This window comes from Sinocyclocheilus grahami, unplaced genomic scaffold (genome assembly GCF_001515645.1).
Source record: "Sinocyclocheilus grahami isolate Dianchi unplaced genomic scaffold, SAMN03320097.WGS_v1.1 scaffold350.1, whole genome shotgun sequence".
NCBI lineage: Eukaryota > Metazoa > Chordata > Actinopteri > Cypriniformes > Cyprinidae > Sinocyclocheilus > Sinocyclocheilus grahami.
The window spans coordinates 151,763-174,237 of NW_015505529.1; the positions used below are offsets into that span (position 1 = coordinate 151,763).

The 22,475-nt window shown below is 37.8% G+C and overlaps 1 protein-coding gene across 2 annotated transcripts in view; it reads right to left on the reverse strand.

Annotated features, from left to right (window-relative positions):
• LOC107548564 (membrane-associated phosphatidylinositol transfer protein 3-like) overlaps positions 1-22,475 on the reverse strand; it is a 77,033-nt gene that overhangs the window by 10,426 nt on the left and 44,132 nt on the right. The window contains exons 6-11 of one of the 2 annotated variants that reach the window (XM_016229284.1): positions 19,261-19,433; positions 15,980-16,137; positions 15,681-15,851; positions 7,294-7,491; positions 6,504-6,652; positions 3,240-3,356 (exon numbers count right to left, since the gene is read on the reverse strand). In XM_016229284.1, coding sequence (XP_016084770.1) covers positions 3,240-3,356; positions 6,504-6,652; positions 7,294-7,491; positions 15,681-15,851; positions 15,980-16,137; positions 19,261-19,433 — 966 coding nt within the window. The remainder of the gene's footprint in view (positions 1-3,239; positions 3,357-6,503; positions 6,653-7,293; positions 7,492-15,680; positions 15,852-15,979; positions 16,138-19,260; positions 19,434-22,475) is intronic. The other variant, XM_016229283.1, reaches the window with a different exon arrangement.

Here is a 22,475-nt window from a genome sequence, read left to right on the forward strand (position 1 = left end):
GAGGAGGAGGGGAGGGGGGGGGGGGGGGGCATCAAATGGGAAACTTTTCAGACGTGCACTCCAATTCGCCTTAGTGCCAGGCAATAGTCAAATGAGCGGAAAATGATACGCAGAGCGAATGTGGGCAGCCATGCCATTGTTTTCAAAAGTCTCTGTTTCGGTCCGTTTACACTGAAATGCAACCCCGGAGTTTTCAAACTAAAAGGGGGTCTGCAGCATTTTTAAAAGGGTCGAGAACACTGGAGTAGTGTAAACGACAGGTGTACCCCTAGCAAAAGTTATGCGTTTTAAAACAAAAATGTACTAGTTAGTGAAAAACTTTGATGTTAGGTGGGATTAATCACCGTTATTTGCGATTAATTTTTAAAAAAAATGTGCGATTAATTTGTTAATTTGATTGATTTTTTGATTGACAGCACATTGTGATAGCCTACTTGTCCGCGGAGCTTGTTTGTAAGGCTACACAGTTTGGCCAAAATGTTGTGATTATATATGACTAAATAAATATTATTAGTATTGTTATTATGATTATTACTATTACTAAATAAAAATAAGACATTTCTATTGTAATATTTCATAGTGGCAGAATTTTTTTTATTTAATAATCATCATAATAATAATACTTCAATTTTACAGTAAAACTACAAATATTAATGGCTGTTTAATATCTTTGACCACTGAGCTTTTTAAAAAAAAAAATTTAATCAGCCGGTTTCATTACAAGTTTGGGAAGATTGCTGGTGCATGTTGCATTCCTAAATGCACATTATAAGTGACCCAAACTCAAAGCATATGTAGAGATGAGTTCGCCTGAAGTTGCATTTACTGTAAACAAAGCCACTCTAAGACAAAGAAAACACTGGATAATGAGCTGCTGGCATATAAAAGAAAACAGAGCTGCACTCTTAAACACACAGTACATATATTTATATAATTAAATCGCAGCCTTTGTGATTTGATAATCACACTAAGCCATTATTTTGATGATTGTTAGTTAGTTACTACAAATCAAAAGTGCCCATCTTCAAGTCTCTATGTTATTCTGGTATGTAAATATGGCTCTTTCCCTTCTACAGTGCAAGTCTGTGGGATTTTGTTTTTTGCTGCCCGTTTTATTGTCCATCTGGTAAAAAACTAGTCAGAAAAAAAATCTAAGCATGAGAAATAATCAAAGCAATGTTAGAATTAGCAAGCCCCCAAAAAAATCTCAGCTGAAGTTTGAATGTCATGTAAATGTTGAAACTCAACTGAACAGTTGCTGGCACTCATGTCATCAGAAATCACTGAAAATGATTAACTCGTTAGTGTGTACGTCACTTTAAAATAACTTCTTGCCATGGTCACTTTTGAATGAGAATCTAAGTACTTTGACTTTGTTAATATTATGCTATCATGTTGGTATGGCATGAGCCCACACAGAGAGCTGTACACCCCCGTAAATCATTAGCCCACAAAAGCTAATGAGACTGATTGCACTGATTTGTCATTTAATGAAGCGGTTAAACATTTCCCAGCTTGCAGCCATTTGCATATTGATTAAGTCAGTCAATAATTCATCTTGGCATGGGCCCATACATGATTGCCATATGATGGGCTTCCAAACCAACACACATACTGATGAGATACACACAAACAGCCAACAAGTAACACACCACCATATGTGCTGGTGACACACCTGAGTGGATCTTCAGACACAAGTCTAATCCGACAAAGAAGCATGTTGCTGTGTAGGAAAAGCATGTATGCTTGTGGAATGGATCCAGATTGGAGCTCGCTCACCGAGCCAGAATGATGCAGCATATACACACAAATAGAAGCATTCAGGGTCTCACAAAGGAATCAGGAGAGTCTTTCGAAAACAACATGACTGCATAGAAACGCCTTTGACTTGAAAGGCTAGCAAGCGCTCTGATCAAATGCTTTTGAGGCCATCAGCGCATTCAGAAGGGCTCAGCGGGCGGCAGAAATAACCACGATTTCAGATCAAGGTCCTGAGTGATCAAAAAAACATTCCCTGTGAAAAGAAAAGGTAGAGGTGATAACACAGAAGTGTTTCACTGAGCTATACTTAACCTCAGTGAAGGACTGGGAAGAATTGGTCTTTGTTCTGGCGGGTTCTTTTGAAAGCGAGAGCTAAAATACCCTGTAAACCTGCATAGGCAGTAGTGTTCAGCAGCACTGTTAGCTAATTGTGTTGATGTGCCTCCAAGCAGTAAATCAAGGTCGGCCGTGATTTTCTTAAGGTGCAGATTTCTGCCCACACACACTGAGCTATTGTGCCGAATTTGAGAAACTCAAAGCCCTGGCAGAGGGGGGATATTTTTAGTTCTTCTACAATGTCAGGACTCTGCTGCAGTCCACATTTTCACTTGAGTGATATGTGTGTGTGTGTGTGTCTGTCTGATTCTGTAGACCAGAGCCAGAAATTAGCCAGGGCTCAGGGGGGAAAAATGCCATTCAAAAGGGACAAAAATGCCCTGGATATTTAAATATAGGGGCCAAAAAATGTCCCTAATCGAAACAGCTATTACATCAAAATCTACAGACAGCAGACAGTATACTTTACAATCCAACATAGAGACAAGATAATTATTTGAATTACTATTATTATTAGGGATTTAAATTTAAATTGATATTAAAATTCTGGATTATCCAGTGAAATGTGAGACTTCTCTCTGGTGACATATGCTGGACTTTTCCAATCATTTAGTCAGTTTAAATCCACTCGTTTCTTACAATCGAGCAAAGTCCATGGCCTACATTTTTTCTTTTTTTCCGACAATCTGTTTTACTCGGATGTATGTCACAATACAGAAGAAAACATCTACTGCTACTTCTATTAAATTACGAATTTAAGTATTCAACATTGACTGATATAGATACTCAGTCGATAACCAATATAGTACCGATATAACATGCAGTGCTGTTTTTATATGGTCAGAAAAACAATATGCCCACATATTAACCACTTAAAATCAATTCCAAGAGGCAAACATTGCCTCCTAATAAATATCTGACACTGCTGCACCTCTATCACACTGACATCTAACTGATGGATAACATTACTCAGCAGATTTCATGCACAGAGGTGTACTATTAATCACAACAGACACTTATAATGAAGAGCAAGTTAAACTACCTGGGTAAAAAAAACACACAACACTTAATGATGTTTGAAAGTTTTCCAGTGTATGTGAGAGTATGTTTTGTTTTGTCAGCTCGGCCATGTTTGTCCTTACCCTAAGCTTGACGTGTGTGCGTCTGCGTAGCCACTTCTCCCTCGGACTTGAAGGTGAGAAGGGGGCGGAGTCAGAGTTGCCCATCTCTTGGGCTTTCACATAGTCACAGTGCATCACCTGTCAATCAATCACACAGATATTAGTAACCAATCATTGTTATCACGAGGCTGTGCAACCTCTAAGTGAGGTTAAAGGAGAAGTGTGTAATTTCTGTGTAATTAGAAGCAGCACAGGGAATTGCCATTTCTTCCAACAGGTGGCAGGTTTCCAGGCTTCCCTTGGTTCACAAACAAGTTATTTGGTTGAGACAGATGATGAGATGTTGGACTGCAATTGACTTGAAGTACAGGTAGTATCTGCACATTATCCTTGATACAAAATGGATAATGGTGTTAAATCCAACTATGAATCAGTAGTATTGTCCTTTTTTCTTAAGGCATGAACAGTCAAGTTGTAATAATTTTCCATCCAAGCATAAATAATAAGAAAAGCTATTTCCCCCAAGAATAACCAACACAACATTCTTTAAATGCTGCTACTGCACAGGTCTGATTGAATCAGAATGCAGATATTAACTCTTCAAATGAAATACAAAATTTGTCATTTTATCTGTTTCCTGCTGCAATGTAACTCGCTACTGTGAGAAATACACCTACAATCAAAAACATTCTTTATGACCTCTATTATTTAACAACAAAAAAATCACTCAGTGGATTCAGGTGTACATGAAACATCTTTGTTGCTGTAACATTTGAGCTGGATCAAGAGGATCATGTTTATTAGTCTTTCGTGTTACTATTAAAGGGTTTATATGATGTTGCTAAAAATAACATTATTTTGTGTATTTGGTGTAATGAAATGTGTTTATGCGTTTTAAGGTTAAAAAAACACATTATTGTTTCTCCTCTATGCCCCGTCTTTCTGAAACGCATTGATTTTTACAAAGCTCATCGTTCTGAAAAGCGAGGAGAGCTCTGATTGGCCAGCTATCCAGTGCATTGTGATTGGCCGAATACCTCAAGCATGTGACGGAAATGTTACGCCCCTTACATACTGTGATGCCGTGTCCCGGCGCGACGAGACAAAACCAATAAAACTCATTATAAACGAGGCATATTTGTAGCATCCAGTGGGGACATAATTACAGATTATAATGACTTATACCGTCTTTTTACGCGTTGCGTTGAAGCAGTATTGTAAATACAACTTAACCACTGATTTCTAGTCGTGTCCTCTTTTGGAAGGCCAAACAAAGTATTTTCGCTTTCGCAAAGAAACACACAGCATCTTCACAACATGGCGGCGGCGGTGGCAGCAACAATAAAGTTACGCCTTCTTTCTTTGCGTGAACATTTGGGCGGCGTTATGCAAATCTTCCCACATCGTGACGTAGACATGTGGGGGCGTGTTTAAACGAGGTGTTTTAGGAGGGCGTGGACCAGTCTTAACTTTTATAAAGAATATCTCTTTGGATTTGAGACTTTAGGGATCTTATCTATTCACGAACAGCTTGTAACACTCCAAAGAGAAAGGAAAACTTTAAATCACATCATATGACCCTTTTAAGGTTTGAGGATTTGTGATAGCTGCACTTGAGGAACTAAATCTTTGCAAAATCATGTCAAACTTTGACTTCGACAAAGGTGTTTTATTGTATGCATACTGTCAGTGGAGTGGAGGCGTTAACCGAACTCCAGTGACATCGAGTCATAAGACCCAAGTGATTATTTTTCAGTTCAAATTGATATTACAGTAACAGCCAATGAGAACATATTTGATTGTTAAATACACAGCCATGTGGATGAAGTGGCTGGATCAATGAGATTTCAGCGTGGGCAGTGCTACCCAGTGTGATGAGACAGAAACCGCACGTAAAAAACAAGGTGTCAATGTTGATATTTGTTAACTGAAACAGTGATTTCATTTATTAAAATAAAGCTGAAATAATATAAAATATAAATAGATGAAAACTTTGATGAAATTAAAACAAGTTTGAAGTACTAAACTTCAAAACTTCAAATAAGTTGAAGTACTAAAATTACTAAAACAAAGCTGAATAGAAATAAAAAAATTATTACCATATTACCATAATTAAAATGAAAAGTGGAATATAAAAACAAAAGGTAATTAGAAATATTAATAAATACTATAAATAGTAAAATAACCGTCACATGTCACTTGAAGTAACCATAAAAATGCTGAGAAATCCTAGTTTTTTCATACTGAACAACCCATATTTATATCTCTGAATGATTGTACACACTTTGGCAAGACTCCACCTTTTCATGTGACATTTTGAAATGTATAAGTGGTATGTAATGACTTGATCATGTCATAATGGCATCTGTAATGACAGCTTTCCATTTAGCAGGGCTTGAGGAATGCACAATAAACTAAGGAGAACACAAACATATTAGACCAAATACATAAAACATCAAACCAAAAGCACAAATTTTGCACATAGATAACAACACTATCTGGCGTGTGACACCTAAATCAAACACTGCAGCTGGAACTCTAGTCAGCTCTATTTCTCTACTTCACGCAGGCAAAGACAATTATGAAGGAACTGCATTCAGAAAGATAGATTGGTCTATGATTTGCCTAAATTGACTACTTCCTTCCCACCTGTGCCGAGGCCGCTTCTTAAGAATGAATTTAATAAGAGGTGCCATTTGCATTTGACACTCTAAAGTGAAGCCCGTGTACATCTGCATTGAGAACTACATCGTTGATTTGATCTTCAAAAGTCTCTGAAAATGAAGGATGTGCCATATTTATTTGTCTCTCAGACAGAGGTACAGCTGATATGAATAAAAAAGGCATATTAGAATAAAGTACATTCCTTTGGCTGAATTGAAATTTCCAGCACAAAAGACAGAGAGGAAGCAAGGGGACGAATTAGGAACAGTGGGCAGAGAGAAAGGGACTCTTTTGATAGAGGACAGATAGAGGTTGTGAGAACAGGGTATCTAAAATCTTTCTGTGGTAAAAGGCAAGTCTTGCAGTCTTGTCACGTAGTACTAATTTGATTTCTCTGGCATGAGTAGAGCATAGTCAGGGAGTCTGAAAGTTATTACGTTTTTTGACCTGAAAGATGCACAATAAAACAAAACAAATAAACAATGGCTATAGCAAACTCCTTTGAAGTTCAGGATGGTCCTCCACACAGCTCGTGAATATCTGAGGTGTCACTGTATCACAGCAAAATGGAAAACAATTTTGAGCTTTGTTCCAGTGTTTAATAAATGGCTCTAAATGTACCTGTCGCAGAAGGAAGGCCACCACATCGGTGGATTCCCAGTACGAAGCGTGGAACAGATGAGGCAGAGCCACTGTAGGGAATGCTGTCAGGACGTCCGGACAGTACAGAGCGTAATCCAACCGCTTAGACCCCCACCAGTTGCTGGAAACTATCACATACACAAAAACAAACTATTGGTATATGGTTTATATAAACTATACACTATTGTTCACAATTGTTTGAAATCAGTAAGATTTCTTTAAAGGTTAAAGAATCACAGTAGTGAAAAAGCAGATACCTGGCAACCACATAAGTTTCAGTTATAATTGAGAAGACACTGTCACCTAATGAACATTCATAAACCAGGGTTTATAATGTGTTTCCCCACTTTTAAGACCGTTTTTATGTCCTTGTGTAAAAGAGAAAAATATATAATAGAGAATAATGCTAAACATTATGGCACACTTGCCTCTACTGTACCATTATATATATCTCATTAGAGACAGACAGATCTTGTAAGAATAAAGCAGTGCCAATAAAACCGCCATGTTTTGGACTAATAACTGCCATTATGTCCTTTCTCTGCAGCTGAGATATGATCTACTTGAACAGAGTTAAATACACTGCAGCAGGTCTTTTGGCAGCACAGAGAGCAGCTAACACGGCATTGCTTGGCTTGAGAGCAAAATGCATCTCTAATTATGAGGTTTGCGCAGTACTGAGTCTGACAAAAGATCAAAGAGCTTTAGATAAAGTTAGTAAGAGAGTTTAATATTGTGCCCGGAGCTCGCCCACCCACTGCCCACTCACTGTTGGTGACGGTGCTGCTCAGCCTGCTCTCCCAGCAGCCTGATAACTGGCTGTCCATGCTGGTCAAACTGGACCGGCGGACCTCGCCGCCCACCCGCCCACCTGCGCTGTGCTCCGTCTGGGGAGAGGAGTGCGGAGCGCCCACCGGAACTGTGTTACCGGGCAGGAACATGTCAGGGTAGCTGTGGATCTCATCGACTGCAGAAAAAAAACAGGTCATGGTGGTGAAAGTTGGATATGTAGATTAGGGTTGGATCAATATCAGAATTTTGGCTTTGGTACAATATCTGCCTCTGGTACCGATAAAAATCAATACCTTAGATAGAACAAATGAAATGATTAAATGAAACTAGGGTTGTCAATAGAATCAGTCGTTTAATGCCAATATTTCTTGACCTATTTTTGTGGTTAACACATCCCTATAGAAAGAAAAACATTATGTTCAAGTATTGGGTTCAGTAATTAATTTGGAAAGCATCTGGGAAATGCAATAATACAACAATTCTCTACACTCAATTTTTCATTTGATTGACTTCTCAACATCTCAAAAACTTAAATTATAATTAAATTTGACCAGCTCTGTTAAACATCTAAAAAATTAATTAGATAAACTATATATATATACTGTATATAAAAACAGTCATAAATAACTGATATGTGATAATCTGCCTCATTTTATGGATTTTCTTTGATTTCATGAAAAGCTTGTGAATATAAATGAATATGCAATACGTGTTTGTGTGTGAGAAAGACAGAAAGAAAGAGAACTGGCACGATTCTAGACAACACCCCACCATGACCCCAGAGGAGCCTGTTTAAATTGAATTTATAAAGCCCTCAGCCACTGCACAACCAAAACAACAAAAGCCTCCCTTTCACTCTCAATATAACTCACCACAATGTCAAACTATGTTTGTGCAACGGCCCTAAATGCTTCCTGACAGGGATCAAGACATGCAGGCAGAAATTCTTTAAGTGTCCACCCTGGCTAATCTGTCCCTTTATATGCCTACTGCCTCGTGCACACATGGCCTGTTATTTCCGACAGGGGTAAATTGAATCAATTTTCATTAGCCCAGCAGCCTGTGCAGAAAACATCCCATTAGGCTGGCCCACATTATGGGCGCAACCACATGCATGTGTGAGCCAGAATATATGTGTGTGTCACATTGGCAGCAGTGTGCCACTGACCACTACAGGTGGTAAAGATCACCTCCCCTCCGTCATTCCAGCAACTAGCTTCTCTCATTTGCCACTGCCATGGGCTCGCAAATGGCCAGGGTTTCAATTATGATGACAGTCACTGAAATGTGGGGGATGGGGATGGTTGGATGTCTGTAACAGACAAGAGTGCAGGAACAATCCGAAAAGTGAGGTGAGGACAGATTTTAAATCATATCAGCATCTTTTCACAAGTATGACATGGTTTAAATGCCTAGTTGCCACAGATACACTCATATCCAACTTATTTTTCAAAGTTGAAGTAAGCCATTTTCTATGATGTGCAAGACTTCTGGTTCATTAGCCACAGTAGAGGAATAACGAGAAGAACAACTTTGCATTTGCAGTAAACTGTAAAACTGTTTTCCCTACAAACCATTTTTTTCAATGAGAAAAACCAAATAATATATTTCTGATGTGCAGCAAAAGATAATTGAGCTTCACAAATTAGTGAAGTGGCTTTAAGAAAAGAGCTGGAGCAGTGAAAATTCCCATTTCCACCATCAGGGCAATAATGAAGAATTTCCAATCAACATAAAATGTTACGAAACTGCCTGGAAGAGGACGTGTGTCTATATCGTCCTAATGCATGGTGAGGAGGAGAGTTTGAGTGGCTAAAGACTCTCCAAGGACCACAGCTGGAGAATTGCAGAAAATAGTTGAGTCTCGGGGTCAGAAAACCTTAAAAAAAAATTGTCAAACAGTACCTACACTACATGTTGTTTGGGAGGGTTTCAAGAAAAATTCTCCTAGCACATTCAAAAACAAACTCCAGCATATTCAGTTATCAGACACGACTGGAACTTCAAATGGGACTGGCTTCTATGGTCAGATGAAACTAAAAAAATTAGCTTTTTAGCAGCAAGCCCTCAAGATGGGTTTGGTGCACACAGGGATAAAAAGTACCCCATGTGTACAATGAAATATACTGCTGTAATTTTGATGTTGTGGGCCTAAATTTCTGCTGGAGGTCCAGGACATCTTGTTTAGACACATGGCATCATGGATTCTATCAAATACCAACAGAATAAAAATCAAAAAGTGACTGACTTATAATGGGCCGTGTTTGGATCTTCCAACGGTACAGTAATCCAAACACAAACCTAAAAAACAACACAAAAATGGGTCACTGAGCACAAAACCAAGCTTCTGCTATGGCCATTCCAGTTCCCTGACCTGAACCCTATAGAAAATGAGTGTGGTGAACTGAAGAGGAGAAGCACCATCATGGAGCTGGGAATCTGAAGGGTCTGGAGAGATTCTGGATGAAGGAATTGTCTCTAACCTCATCAGGTATTATAGGAGAACATTTAGAGCTGTTAAACTGGCAAATGGAGGTTTCAAAAAGTATTGAATAAAAGGGTGCCGTTAATTGTGGCCAATGTGTATTAGAGAAAAACATTTATTTTAGGTATAACTAAACACAGCAACATAAACATGACAAATCAAGACATTATCGTGAATGTGTGTGGAAACAATGTGAATGTACGGAATGTACATGTGAATGTCTGTGCCTGTGCGTAAATACAATGTGCGATCAGTGCGTCAAGAGCACTCATACATACATTATTATAACGGACTCACACGTGCTTACTCTATGACTCCTGTACACCACCATAATCGTCTTTACCTTGATTGCAGTCTTCATCCAGCAAAACTTTACTAGCGAGACTGGTTATCCAGTCGAGAAAACGTAGTTTGCGTCTCATCTGGCCATACAGCGGTGGGATGTGTTGACAATCCGTTCAGTCTGTACTTCACAGCGCGACGTGTTGGGGCTCGCGCTCTTCAGAGACAACCACAGAATATGACCGAGCTCATGTTTTAAAGCGAAACACACTGGAATGAATAATTCACTTAAAACGCTACGTGAGTCTCTGTTCTCTCTGCAATCTCTGATGTAATCAGCCTGGTTTCCTTTATATTAGTGCTGTTTTGGAAGGATTGTTTGAATGCATTCACTTACTGGATCAGTGGACTGAAAACTTTCCCGGAGTTTAGCAGATTAAAATGATCTAATCGCAAGCAGAGAAGCAAAATTGGGTTAAAGGGTTCTTGTTCAGGCGCAGCAGCATTCAAGCGTTGGCTTATTCGACCGTAAGTGCCCTGCGATGTGGACTTCACATGATATTCCGCCATGATTCCAGTTCCAAGGGAATATGCACGTTACATTCAAAGGGCATTAAAGTGCGCGAGAGTGCCTTTATATTTATTTACAGATGTATATTATGTCACACTTCACACTTCTCTAGTAAGTTTGTGTGTGAAGACAGCAGCGCAAATCCGTGAATGAATGTTCCAAAGTGAAATAAACTTCAACGGAATAAAGTTGAATGGAATTGAATTAAAGTTGAATAAACTTCAACTTTACTGTTCAGTGCACTGATGTCAGACTCATTTTGGATAATAAAGTGTATTGTTAAATTGTTATATGCCCTGCCTCCATTACATGTCTTTGTCACGTCATTATAAGTGTTTGATCACCACATTTGAGTGATCATTGCAAAAAATTTGTTAATGTATACCAGTATATATTCTGTTTATGTATATACCGTATTCTATATATAGTACCAGTCAAATGTTTGGACACACGAATGGGAAAGTGTCCAAACTTTTGACTGGTACTGTACTATAATATACACAAATAATATCGGCCGATATATCGATATCGGCCTTTTTTTACTCCCTAATATCGGTATCGGCCCCAAAAAAACCCTATCGGTCCTAATATACTAATATATATATATATATACAGTATATATATATATATATATATATACATACATACATGATGGATGGATGGATGGATTGATGGATAAAATAGTAATAAAAAATAAATAAATATAAAATAGAAATGAACATATAAATGAATATATAAAGTTCATGCCAATTAAAGAATTAATATTCAGAATATTTGAATATGTGAAACCATTCTCAATCATAATTATAATTATGCCCAGTTTGCCATTCATGAACTGACACATTTTCCCACCCTCCCAAACAGGGGATGAGGTGAGTTATAATGATTTGTATGACCCTGGTAATAGGGGTCTGGAAAAGGGGAAATGGAGGGCTTGGAGACGAGCCGGGTGGAGGGCTGGTAGACATAGAGCACCATACTGAGGCTAGGTGTGAATTCTAAGCAAGGGCAGCCCTATCAGTGCTGGTCATCAGAACAAGCCTCTGCGATTTTATTGCTTTCCAGTCATGCTGACATCTTTGAGAGCTTGGCTAAGGTCTGTTCAGAATCTGCTTATGCCCGCTACAACTGTAGCCACAAACTGCAAAATGCTCCAGAGAGCCAAACTCTCCTATCTGGGTACAGTTTTGCAGAGTTAACCCCCACAGTCTCTCACCTTGACCTTTTCCAAGGAGTTTTTGCCGGGCGCAGGATGCTGCTTAATTTCTCATGTCACTAAAGGCCCTGGAGCCAGCTGCAGAATACAAATTCACAGGAGCTCTCTATTCAGAAAGCGTGGACTGGAATCAGACAGCACCATTACGCTAAACCCAGATGAACACCGGAAACACGACTGCTCTTTATACAGACATGAGGAACAGGCAGGGAGACTGATCACACTTTCGATACAGAGTTCATTAGTGTTACCAAAGCCATCTATTTACGTGAGTGATGGGCTTTTTACAACAATCCCACTCATTCTTACCAAGACGAAGCATACATATAAATGGTAGCAAACATATTCTGGTGTGATCACGACACTGACGAAAACATTTGCGTGAGAGATTAGTTTGACAAATGAACAAACACTTGACTTGTGTACAGCTAGAAAGCACAGATGCAATGATAATACATCAAGGAAGATAACTGAAAACATACAATTAAATAGCCACTTCCTAAGTTCATGAGTCATCCATTCAATTATACTTGAGAAGTGATACATGAGCAACAGAGAGAAAGTGATAGCGATAGGAGATACAGTAAATGAAAACAGGGAAATTGGGGCAGGAAGGACAAATTGGAGCATGTGACAGTGCTCCAGAATGTGACCATTATGCAACAAATTAAAAGTTATTCAAAAATATAAATACAATTAATTACCATCAATGTAGTGTGGTCAGATCTTTAGAGTGCATGTGTGCCTTCATTTTTGGGGTCAGTAAGAATTTTGAGAAAAAAAGTTAATATTTTTGTTTAGCAAGGATGCATTCAATTAATGAAGTTACAGTAAAGACTTTTACACTGTTACAAAAAAATGCTGCTTTTTAGAAAATTCTATCCATCCAAGAATCTTGAAATAATAATAAAAAAGTATTAAAAATGCATCAGAGTTTCAACAAAAACATTAAGCAGTACAACTGTTTTTAAATTATTTTTTATTGATAATAATAATAAGAAGAAATGTTTTTTGAACATCGGCATATTATAATGATTTTTGAAGAATCATATGACACTGAAGACTGGAGCAATGGCTGCTGAAAATGTAGCTTTACCATCACAGAAAAAATGTACACTTTAAAATACATTAAATTAGAAAACCGTTACTTTGAGATGTAATTATTTTTAATTTAATAAATGCAGCCTTGAGCTTAAGAGATTTTATCAAAAAATAAATAATAATAATAATAAACCACAAACTTCTTAACAGTAGTGTAACTGCTTTCTGTTACATATGACTTAAATCAACAAACACAGCGGGACCCGAGAAGTCTAAATAGCAAAAAACATTCCAGTTACAGATGACTCGTTACAGAATTGTAGTTTCCAGTCAAGTTTGTTTACATGTCCTTAAATCTGTCATATTAAGATGCACAATTGTATTCTTTTATTGTTTTATTTTATTATATAATTCTAAAATAAAAAATATATATTATAATGTATACTTGTTTTGTTTGTTGTGGTTATTTTGTGAATTAATGTGTATTTTTATTTTGAGCCAGTTCCCACCTCCTTGGTCCCGGGTTTCGACTCCAATGTAACAAAGCTAATTAATATCGGAAGGAGGTGGCTGGAACTGGCTCAAAATCAAGGTAAACATAAAAAAAGGTTTTTTTTTTTTAATACTTTATTTTAAATGGTACGTAGACATGCTTTAACATCTTTTTTACATACTTTTTTAATCACAAAAGATGTTAGTGATTGCCGATTAATCAGTGGCAAAATAAGTAGCTATACACTTAATTAACTAAAGAGCATATTCAATTCCCATGTGCTGTACACAGAACAGTCAGAGCAAGACAGTGCTTTCAATCAACCTTACATATTGAGTGCATGTGCAATATTTGAAACACTTTAGGAGCAAGTTTTAGTCTGGAGCCATGACTAGAGGTAAGGGACGTAGCGGCAAGGCACAGCATTCAACTTTTAGGACAAAAAAAAGAAGGAAACCGCACAAAAACACAAAAAGCAAGATCAATTGAGCAAAAGGTCTTGCTCAAAATACTGGCTTAGCATGACTTATAAAACGACTGGGCAACTCTGAGAAGATTGAAGACTAAGGCACAGCATTTACTACTACGCTGTAGAATAACACGAGGGACCTTTGAGATGAGGGCGAGGTGGTATATGAGCTCTGGGCATGAGGGGCTGAAGGCAATGAGGAGATGAGAGGAATACAGAGTTCAGTGGAAAGAATCAGGCTGTTCTTCAGCGTAATGAGAAAAGGAACTCCATGATGTCGCTTCACATATGGCTTTGGGATCGCGGTCCCCAGTTTCCAGCTACTTGAAATGAATGGCTCAGGATTTTCAATCAGCCGCCAAATGAAATGAATCAATCCAAATACACAGGAACAGCATAAACACGAAAACAGATGGATATCAGATACATTTCTCACATTAAAGGCCCGCTGAGTAAATCTGTAATGATTCATAATGAAAGAACCCTACACATGGGAGGCTGCTCCAGAGATACTCCATTAGGATGGCAATTATTAAGTACTGCATTAAAACAGAGCATGTGTGTGCGGTGTGTGTGTGTGCACACGCATTAAATTAGACACATCCACGCCTCGGTATCTAACAAATATTGTGACATTTCGCCTATGATCAACAGAGTGAGACTTGATATAATTAAAAGTCAGTGTCACATTTCCTGTGAGACACAGACTGTTTCCTCTCAATGGCTGATGCCTGTCTCTGTTGCATTGTGTTGATGAGGGTTGTAATCCCTTCCTTTTTCAGGAAGGTTTCACAGTTAATACTGTATGCATTTGCTTTCCTGTCAAATGATCTTAAAAACAGCTAATTTACACATCATATTTAGAGTGCTTTATTATCCTTAAGCATTTTCAAATTTGTTTATGATTCATTTCAGTTTGTTTTTGAATAAATTTTCATCTTTCAATCTTCTGAAAAGTCAGTTGAAATGACATTGTAAAATATTTAATATGTGTGTTGTTTATGTGTGTGTGTGTGTGTGTGTTAGATGCAAACTTGAATACAAGCACTGACTGAAATAGCTTTAAAATACTAAAATTACTAAAATTAAAACTGAAAAATCAATTTAAGCATCTAGAAAGATAAACTAATGTAATAAAAATGACAATCACATCAAATGACTAAATCTTATACTAGAACTAAAATGAATATCTCAAATTAAAAGCTAATTCAAAATATTAAACTATAATATATGAAAAATTCTAAAACACTAGTTTAGCCAGATTCGTTATTTCTGTCATTGAAATGTTTCTAAAGGATACATCATTAGCTCAATAATATTTGTCCTAGTTCTAAGCCTAGCCTAGAATATAGAACAAGCCTAAAATGGATGACATGTAAGTTAAATATGTCTGCAAAGCAGGATAAAATATGCTCTAAATAAATCAGGACCTCATTACAGAGCGAGACACCAGCCTGCAGAACTTGGTAAAACTCCAGGGAATCTGACACTGAGTAAAAGAATGTAAGGGGGACGAGAGGGGGCACAGTATTGCTCAGGTTAGCAGTTATCTGTCTGCGAAAGGAGGAAGTCATAGAAAAATCCAGTGTAGTTTCTTCCCCAGAATACTTTGTTAACAGCCAAACCAGAATAATTCCTTCGAAATAGCACACAGAGACCATTTGGCAACCCAAGATAAGAGCATTACTGTGACAAAGCAATTATGAAACATAATAAAAGGAACAAATGAGTGAATATTGCACTGTATTTGTGCATGTGGTTTAGCAGAGTACAGTATAATTGTTTCTCGACGGGATATCTCACTCACCGACAAGGTTGGAACGACCGTCTCCCAGAGGATAACGCTGGTAGCGGGGCACAGGGAACGGAGGCAGTTTGTGGAATTGGGAGTGCAGCAACGGCTCAAGTCTAGAGGCCGACGGGTCAGAGGGGTAAAACAGGTTGAAGATCTGTGAACATGCAGGCCGGAGCTGAGACACTGCAAGATAAATAGAAAAGATAAAGATGACCAAATTGTAAATGTGATTGAGGAGGAAGAAATCATAGCAGGAATGTATTCAGAGGACAATGTGTCCTGAACATTAATTGGAGAATTTCCACACCAACCCTGGACAGCTGGAAGCACAGTGCGTCTCATTGCAAGCACCAATCCAAGAGGACAACCCAGCAGAAAACAATCCGACACCTCAAAGTCAAAGCGACCTGGATTCAACACTAAACTGGTGCTGCTGCTCGGTCTCAGGTCTGTTCCATCCTGTATCAGACTGAATACACACACACAAAAGATGACATTTACTTATAAAGTTACAGTATGCCACGTAGTTGTTGCCTTTGGCATTTTGGGAGTTATTTAAAGCAACAGTCCACACAAATATTTTCTGTAAATTTCCATCAGGCCATTCACCAATGGATCCTCTGCAGTGAATGGGTGCCGTCAGAATGAGAGTCCAAACAGCTGATAAAAACATCACAGTAATCCACAAGTAATCCACACAAATACAGTTCATCAATTTCTGTCTTGTGAAGCAAAAAGCAGCATGTTTGTAAGAAACAAACCCATCAAGATGTGCATTTTTTACATTTAAACTATTGCTTCCGGATAAAATACAAGTCCTCTATTCATAATATTGCTTTCTACAGAAACTCATCCTGGATGGCCTGAGGGTGAGTACATTTTCAGCAAATTTTCATTTTTGGTGAGCTATTCCTTCCAGAATACCCAGACAGTTGTCCTCACGGATATCAAAAAATGTGCATACCCTGATATAAAATCATATTCAACCCCAACGGATTACAGCAAGAATCTTTCTGTTGGACTGTCAACAACTCTTCTCACTGTGTTTCAAATTTCCACCCTGTTATCGCACATTGTTTGTCTTTATTACCATCATGCTAGGAGCGATGACAGAAAAGCTCTTAAAGACTGGCTATCTCACCTCAGACTGAGTGTGAAAAGGATGGGGTGTACAGGACCCCGGGGACAGATGATTGGGAGTGAAATGTAGTAGAGCTGAGGGGTATGGATGAACTAAATGATAAGTCTCCCTTAGGTCCAGCGCTATCAGTCCTGGGTGAGAAAAAGTGCTTTTGTCCAGTACTCCTCTCAGTGGCCCTTTAGAGACTGCACATAGGTGCAAGATATAAAAACCTATGACAAGATAACTTGCATTGTAAGGGCTGGTAATGAAAAGGTTGCTAGATCAATCATCAATAGGAAACCAGCATCATTGTGCCCTTAAGCCAGCATTTTTATAGAAAAAAACCCCTACTTATATGCAAAAAAAAAACATTTTGCATATGAATATGTATTTTCTATATTGCACATAAAATAAGTTTTATGTAACAGCAAATGTATTTACACACATTTAAACATACAAAAAAGAGGGGCTTGTTGATGCTTGTTGATGAATTACCAATATATAAAACATGCATTTTGACAAAATATAAGGCTGAATTACTAAATGAAGCATTTTTGTGAAATTAACATGTAAAAATTGTTTCACTCAATACATTTATATTCAAAATGATAAATAAATCAAATTAAGCATATAAATAAAGATTTTTCAAGCATACTTCAGTACTTTCAAATATTCAGATTATAATATTATATATTATATATGGTTGAAGATGGCGCCAACGCTGATGGCTGCCTCCGTGGCGTGCTCCGCAGTTGTTTTTATGTTTTTGTTAGTTTGTCCTGTTTTTAGTTATATCCCTGCAGTCAGTTTCACCAGAGACGAATTGCTGGACATTAGGAAGTACACACCACCCAATATTTCACCGGGTTTTGATTATTCTGATGTTTTGCTGGACATTGTTGTCGGGGGAGCTGCTGCGCTGATCAAGCGCTTCAGGACGCGCAGACGGGGGAAGCGAGCTGGAGCGCTCGTGAAGCTCAGACAGCGCGGATTCAGAACGCCGTTGCCAAGCATCCATCTGGCAAATCTCCGCTCTCTACCCAACAAAACGGACGAACTTCTTCTGCTCTCCCGGACAAATAAGGATTTTTCAAACTCTGCTGTTCTGTGTTTCACGGAAACCTGGCTGAAAGACGCCATTCCGGACAGCGCGTTGAGTCTGCCGGGCTTTCAGCTGTTCAGAGCGGACCGCGACGCAGAATCAACGGGGAAATCACGCGGCGGCGGGACATGCTTTTACATCAATGAGATGTGACTGTAACATCTTATATCAGTTTCTGTGGAGACATGTGCATTCCTACCAGGACTCATTTAACTTACAACAATGACAAACCATGGTTCACTGCAAAACTCAGACAGCTCCGTCAGGCCAAAGAAGATGCTCACAGGAAGGGGGATAATGTCTTGTATAAACAGGCCAAATACACACTGGAAAAGGAGATCAGAGTGGCAAAGAGGAATTATTCTGAAAAAATAAGGACTCAGTTCACTTCCAGCGACTCGGCATCAGTGTGGAAAAGTCTAAAAGAAATCACCAATTACAAGACACCATCCCCCAGCACTGTGGAGAATCAACACCTGGCAGACGATCTGAACGAGTTCTACTGCAGGTTTGAAAAAACATTTCATTTGTGCTCACATTTTATTTAAAACAGTTTATGTATTCCCCAGTGACTCAATTACCCCTTGACATGACAAAGCTTAGCCCTAATCTGAAGCTGCATAAGAATACTACTTTATTTGACATATCATTTTATGCACAATTACATAAATTGTTAGCTGTAACTGAGGGTAAAAACATGGAATGCTATTGTTGTACACAGCAATATTCAGGAACTCTTTTAATAAAAGAGCTTTGCTGGAGACTTACAACAATAGTGCAGAGAAATCTCTCTTGCCACATCAATACCCTAAATAGGATCATTTAGAAGATAAACAGTCGGATATTTGGTCCTTTGCTGCTGTGGCATTGAGCAACTTCTGCTTCAATCTCTCATACAGTATTCGCACACTGACTGCAGCTGTGACTATTAATAGCCCTGCAGGCAGACGCAACATGCCATGAAGCAGCAAATATTGATAAACAGGATTGAAGAAAAAATGTGACACATTTATGGATGGCTTGTCCAGAGGGACACATCTGGGTTATCTTGTTCTGATTTCTTATTACAAAAAAGAAGCATATTAAATAGAAGCATAGATAATCCTAAAAAATCACTAAGAATGCTTATTTGCACCAAAAACAATTAAATATGTCAATTTACTAAAACTAATTACGAAACTAATGCAAATTTTCCCTGCCATTGTTCAAAAAAATGAACACACCGATGATATGTCAGTCTACTAAAAAAAACAAGAGCAATGTTGACACTCTTCAGAGATTGTTTCTGCATGGAGAAAATATTGTAATAGAAACACTTCTAGAAGCAGGTTAAAATTCTGGTGTGTGTTCTTTCAAGCATGCAGTACCTGCTGAGGAATGGGTGGTGCTGGCTGCCAGAGGACTCTCCATCATACGAGTCGCTCTGTTTGCGGCTGAGTGGAGTTTTCCTGTTGCGGGTCTCACTGGGGGCAGATAAGTCAATGTTGCTCCTGCTAAGACGCTTGCTGGAGCTCAGACTTGGACTGACCTCAGGGTTATCCTGAGTGTGTGGAAAATGTGAGACAGCCAGTTGAACAGAGTCATCATTTATATAAATGTGCAAATAATATAAATGAGCACTAAAGTACAGTGTCTGGATGGTGTGACTGTGACAGCTGTTCTGTGCTCCCTGAAGATCACAGTAGTGTGATAGGAAAACCAACAGGAATTTGCTCAGAAGTTGCTCTTTGATAGCTCAGAAGACTAAAATGAGCTCTCAGTGATGTTTCATTATCAACTTTGTCTCAAGAGGGTTCAAAAGATAAAAATAAACTCAATTGAGACAATTATCGACATTCAGAGTTATACTACAGAGCTATGAAATTAATGTGGATAGAATAACTTTTAGTAGACTCTTTCCACCATGAATTTTGATGAGACATTTTTATATTGAGATATTAAATATTCAGACTTTGATATCTTGGCATATCTGAGCAGAGTTTGTGACATTCTTGAGATTTCATCAACAACTTTAAAGATGTGAAACTACTAGAAAATTCAGACAAGCAAAAAGTTCTCCAATTAAATCTCATTGCAGTCTAGATAAATAAAGTGAGATATTAAAGACATATCATTTACAGGGATGCAAAATATGTCAAGTACCCTATCTGTTATTAGCCAAGATTACAGATGTTTTAATTGATCAGTATCAGTCAGTATTGGGCATTTCATTGTGCATGCACTATTTATTCCATTTTTAACCTTTCTTTATTTTGATAACACTCAGTGTTGGGGAAGCTACTCTGAAACTGTAGCTTGACCAGCTACAAGCTACTCGTAAATTAAAGTAGTTAAGCGACATTCAAGCTACCCTTCTGAAAAAGTAGCTACACTACAAGTTACTATCAAAAAGTATCTCTACATTGAAACTACTTTCAGTTATTATTATTATTTTATTTTTACATTTAACATTACAAATAACTCAATAATTGTTAATGAAGAATTCTAATAAAGTTATAAGTAAAATATAATGAAGTTATAAGTAAGATATTTGGGGTTTAAAACAACATATTGTAATGCAGTCATGATTTCAAAGAGTAGGGTGAGTTCTGGTTGATTGGGACACTTTTTCTAAGTCATTTCAATTACGAAAAGTGTCACAATCATTTGATTTTGAAAACTATCAGATACACACAATAATAAAATATAGTTATATAGTAGTTAGCCTACATTATCTCAAACTGACTGTCAAAGTGCAAAATTGCTACAAATGTAACATCAATGCAAGAACAAAATGAATGCAACTTAAACTAGATGCGGAAGAGTCGTAAAATAAGCAGGTCAAACTCATATTTACTGACTGTGAATGGAGCCGCTCTGAGATGTCAATCATCAGCCGCGCGCGTAAACACTGCACTTTGCGTGGAAACCCGCCACAACCATCCTTTGCCAAATGATAAGCACACTATATCGCAATTTTATTTTCTGTTGGATTAGTGTTCACTACAAAACTGTGGGGGAACAGACTGTATTATGACGGTTCATCATTGTAAAATAAGCCTTTGATAGAGTGCAATAAAGCAGGAAAATTAATCAGTTTAAAAAGGCTATTATTCACCTCCTGTATATGCTTTAAGTCTTCGACGTAGATCGCATTTTAATCTTTGTTTTGCATAAATTACAGTTGATTAATGTGAATATCCACTTCTGTACATCCTTTGCAAAATCATCAGACGATCTCTTGTTGGTGAGTGGACAGACGGTAAAGCCGCGAGATGCGTGGTATCTCAACAGATGGCGGTAATGAACAAATTTGGTTTGTGATCTAGTCAGAAGAAGATGCTGTGCTGGTTCATAGAGTGGTGGAACTATGATGTCACTTTGTAGGCAAAAACCCGGAAGTGAGTTAGCATTTTAGCACTTCCAGTTCCATCGTCCCAGAGTCAATGGGTTTTTTGAATGGGAGTTTGGTTAGATCCCCTAAAATAAGGTCCGTGGTTCACACAAGCTCAAGATACTTTCACATTTTATTTTATGACATAACACACACCAGTTACACCCCTCTCATGATTTTTTAAATCTGTTATGTTTCTTAAAAAAGACAGTTGCTAACAAGTTGCTAAATGGGACTGCAGGCGCTGTCGGAGACATTAAACGTCATCACGCCGAACAGTTTATCAATTTACAGTATTTTCCAATTGTATCATTTATAGTACAATTAATTTTAGAATAACCAGTTAACAGTTTACCGCATTTTATATTTCTGCTCGTTTTAACGCTTTCACAGAGAAACTCTGTAAAGAGACTCTGGGTTCGTACCATAAGGTAAACTCATGATTATTCCATGTAAACACCACATTTACCGGCTTAGTCACGGTGAAAGTGAAACTTTAACGATGCATAGTGCTTAATGCTACATTAAAATTAAATGTTTACAGCCACATGAAGCGGTTATAGATTAAGGATTTTCTAGAAGCAAGGATAAAATAACATTTTGTGTACTCACCATAACAAAATGATAGCTGAAATGTGGTACTTTATTCACTAAAATAAATGTAATCTTACCATATCCAAAAACTCGCTTACTCAGCTGTTATTTAATAGATTAAATGCACTAGAATTTTATTGAATAGTACGTGGAGACACTTTTTTAATTAAAATAGTCATATTAATCAAGGATTTATTGACTTTTAATGCACCTTATTTCGAAATGTACAGAAATACGTGCTTTCATATGTCCTTTAGTTATGATTATTTCATTTATTCACTATACTATTTATTCCTAATGTCTCATTTCAGTTTTAGTTTGGCTCTAGTTTTGTATTTATTCCAGTTTATATGATAAGTTTCATGTAGCGTGGATTAAAATTCATCCACAGAGTAAATCCTTTTCACTGAACGTTAAAAATAAGTTTGAAAAAGTTGAAAAAGCATGGTGATGGTGACGTTGAAGGCGAGTGACCGTGGTACTGTAGTTCGTTTATAGCCTAAGTTTAGATTTTAAGTTCTGGCGCTTTTATTTAGGCTTCAAAATTCATAAAAGTTAAAAGTGAATAAAGTGATGTAGCGTCTCGACCAATCTGACACACTAATTTTAATTTGA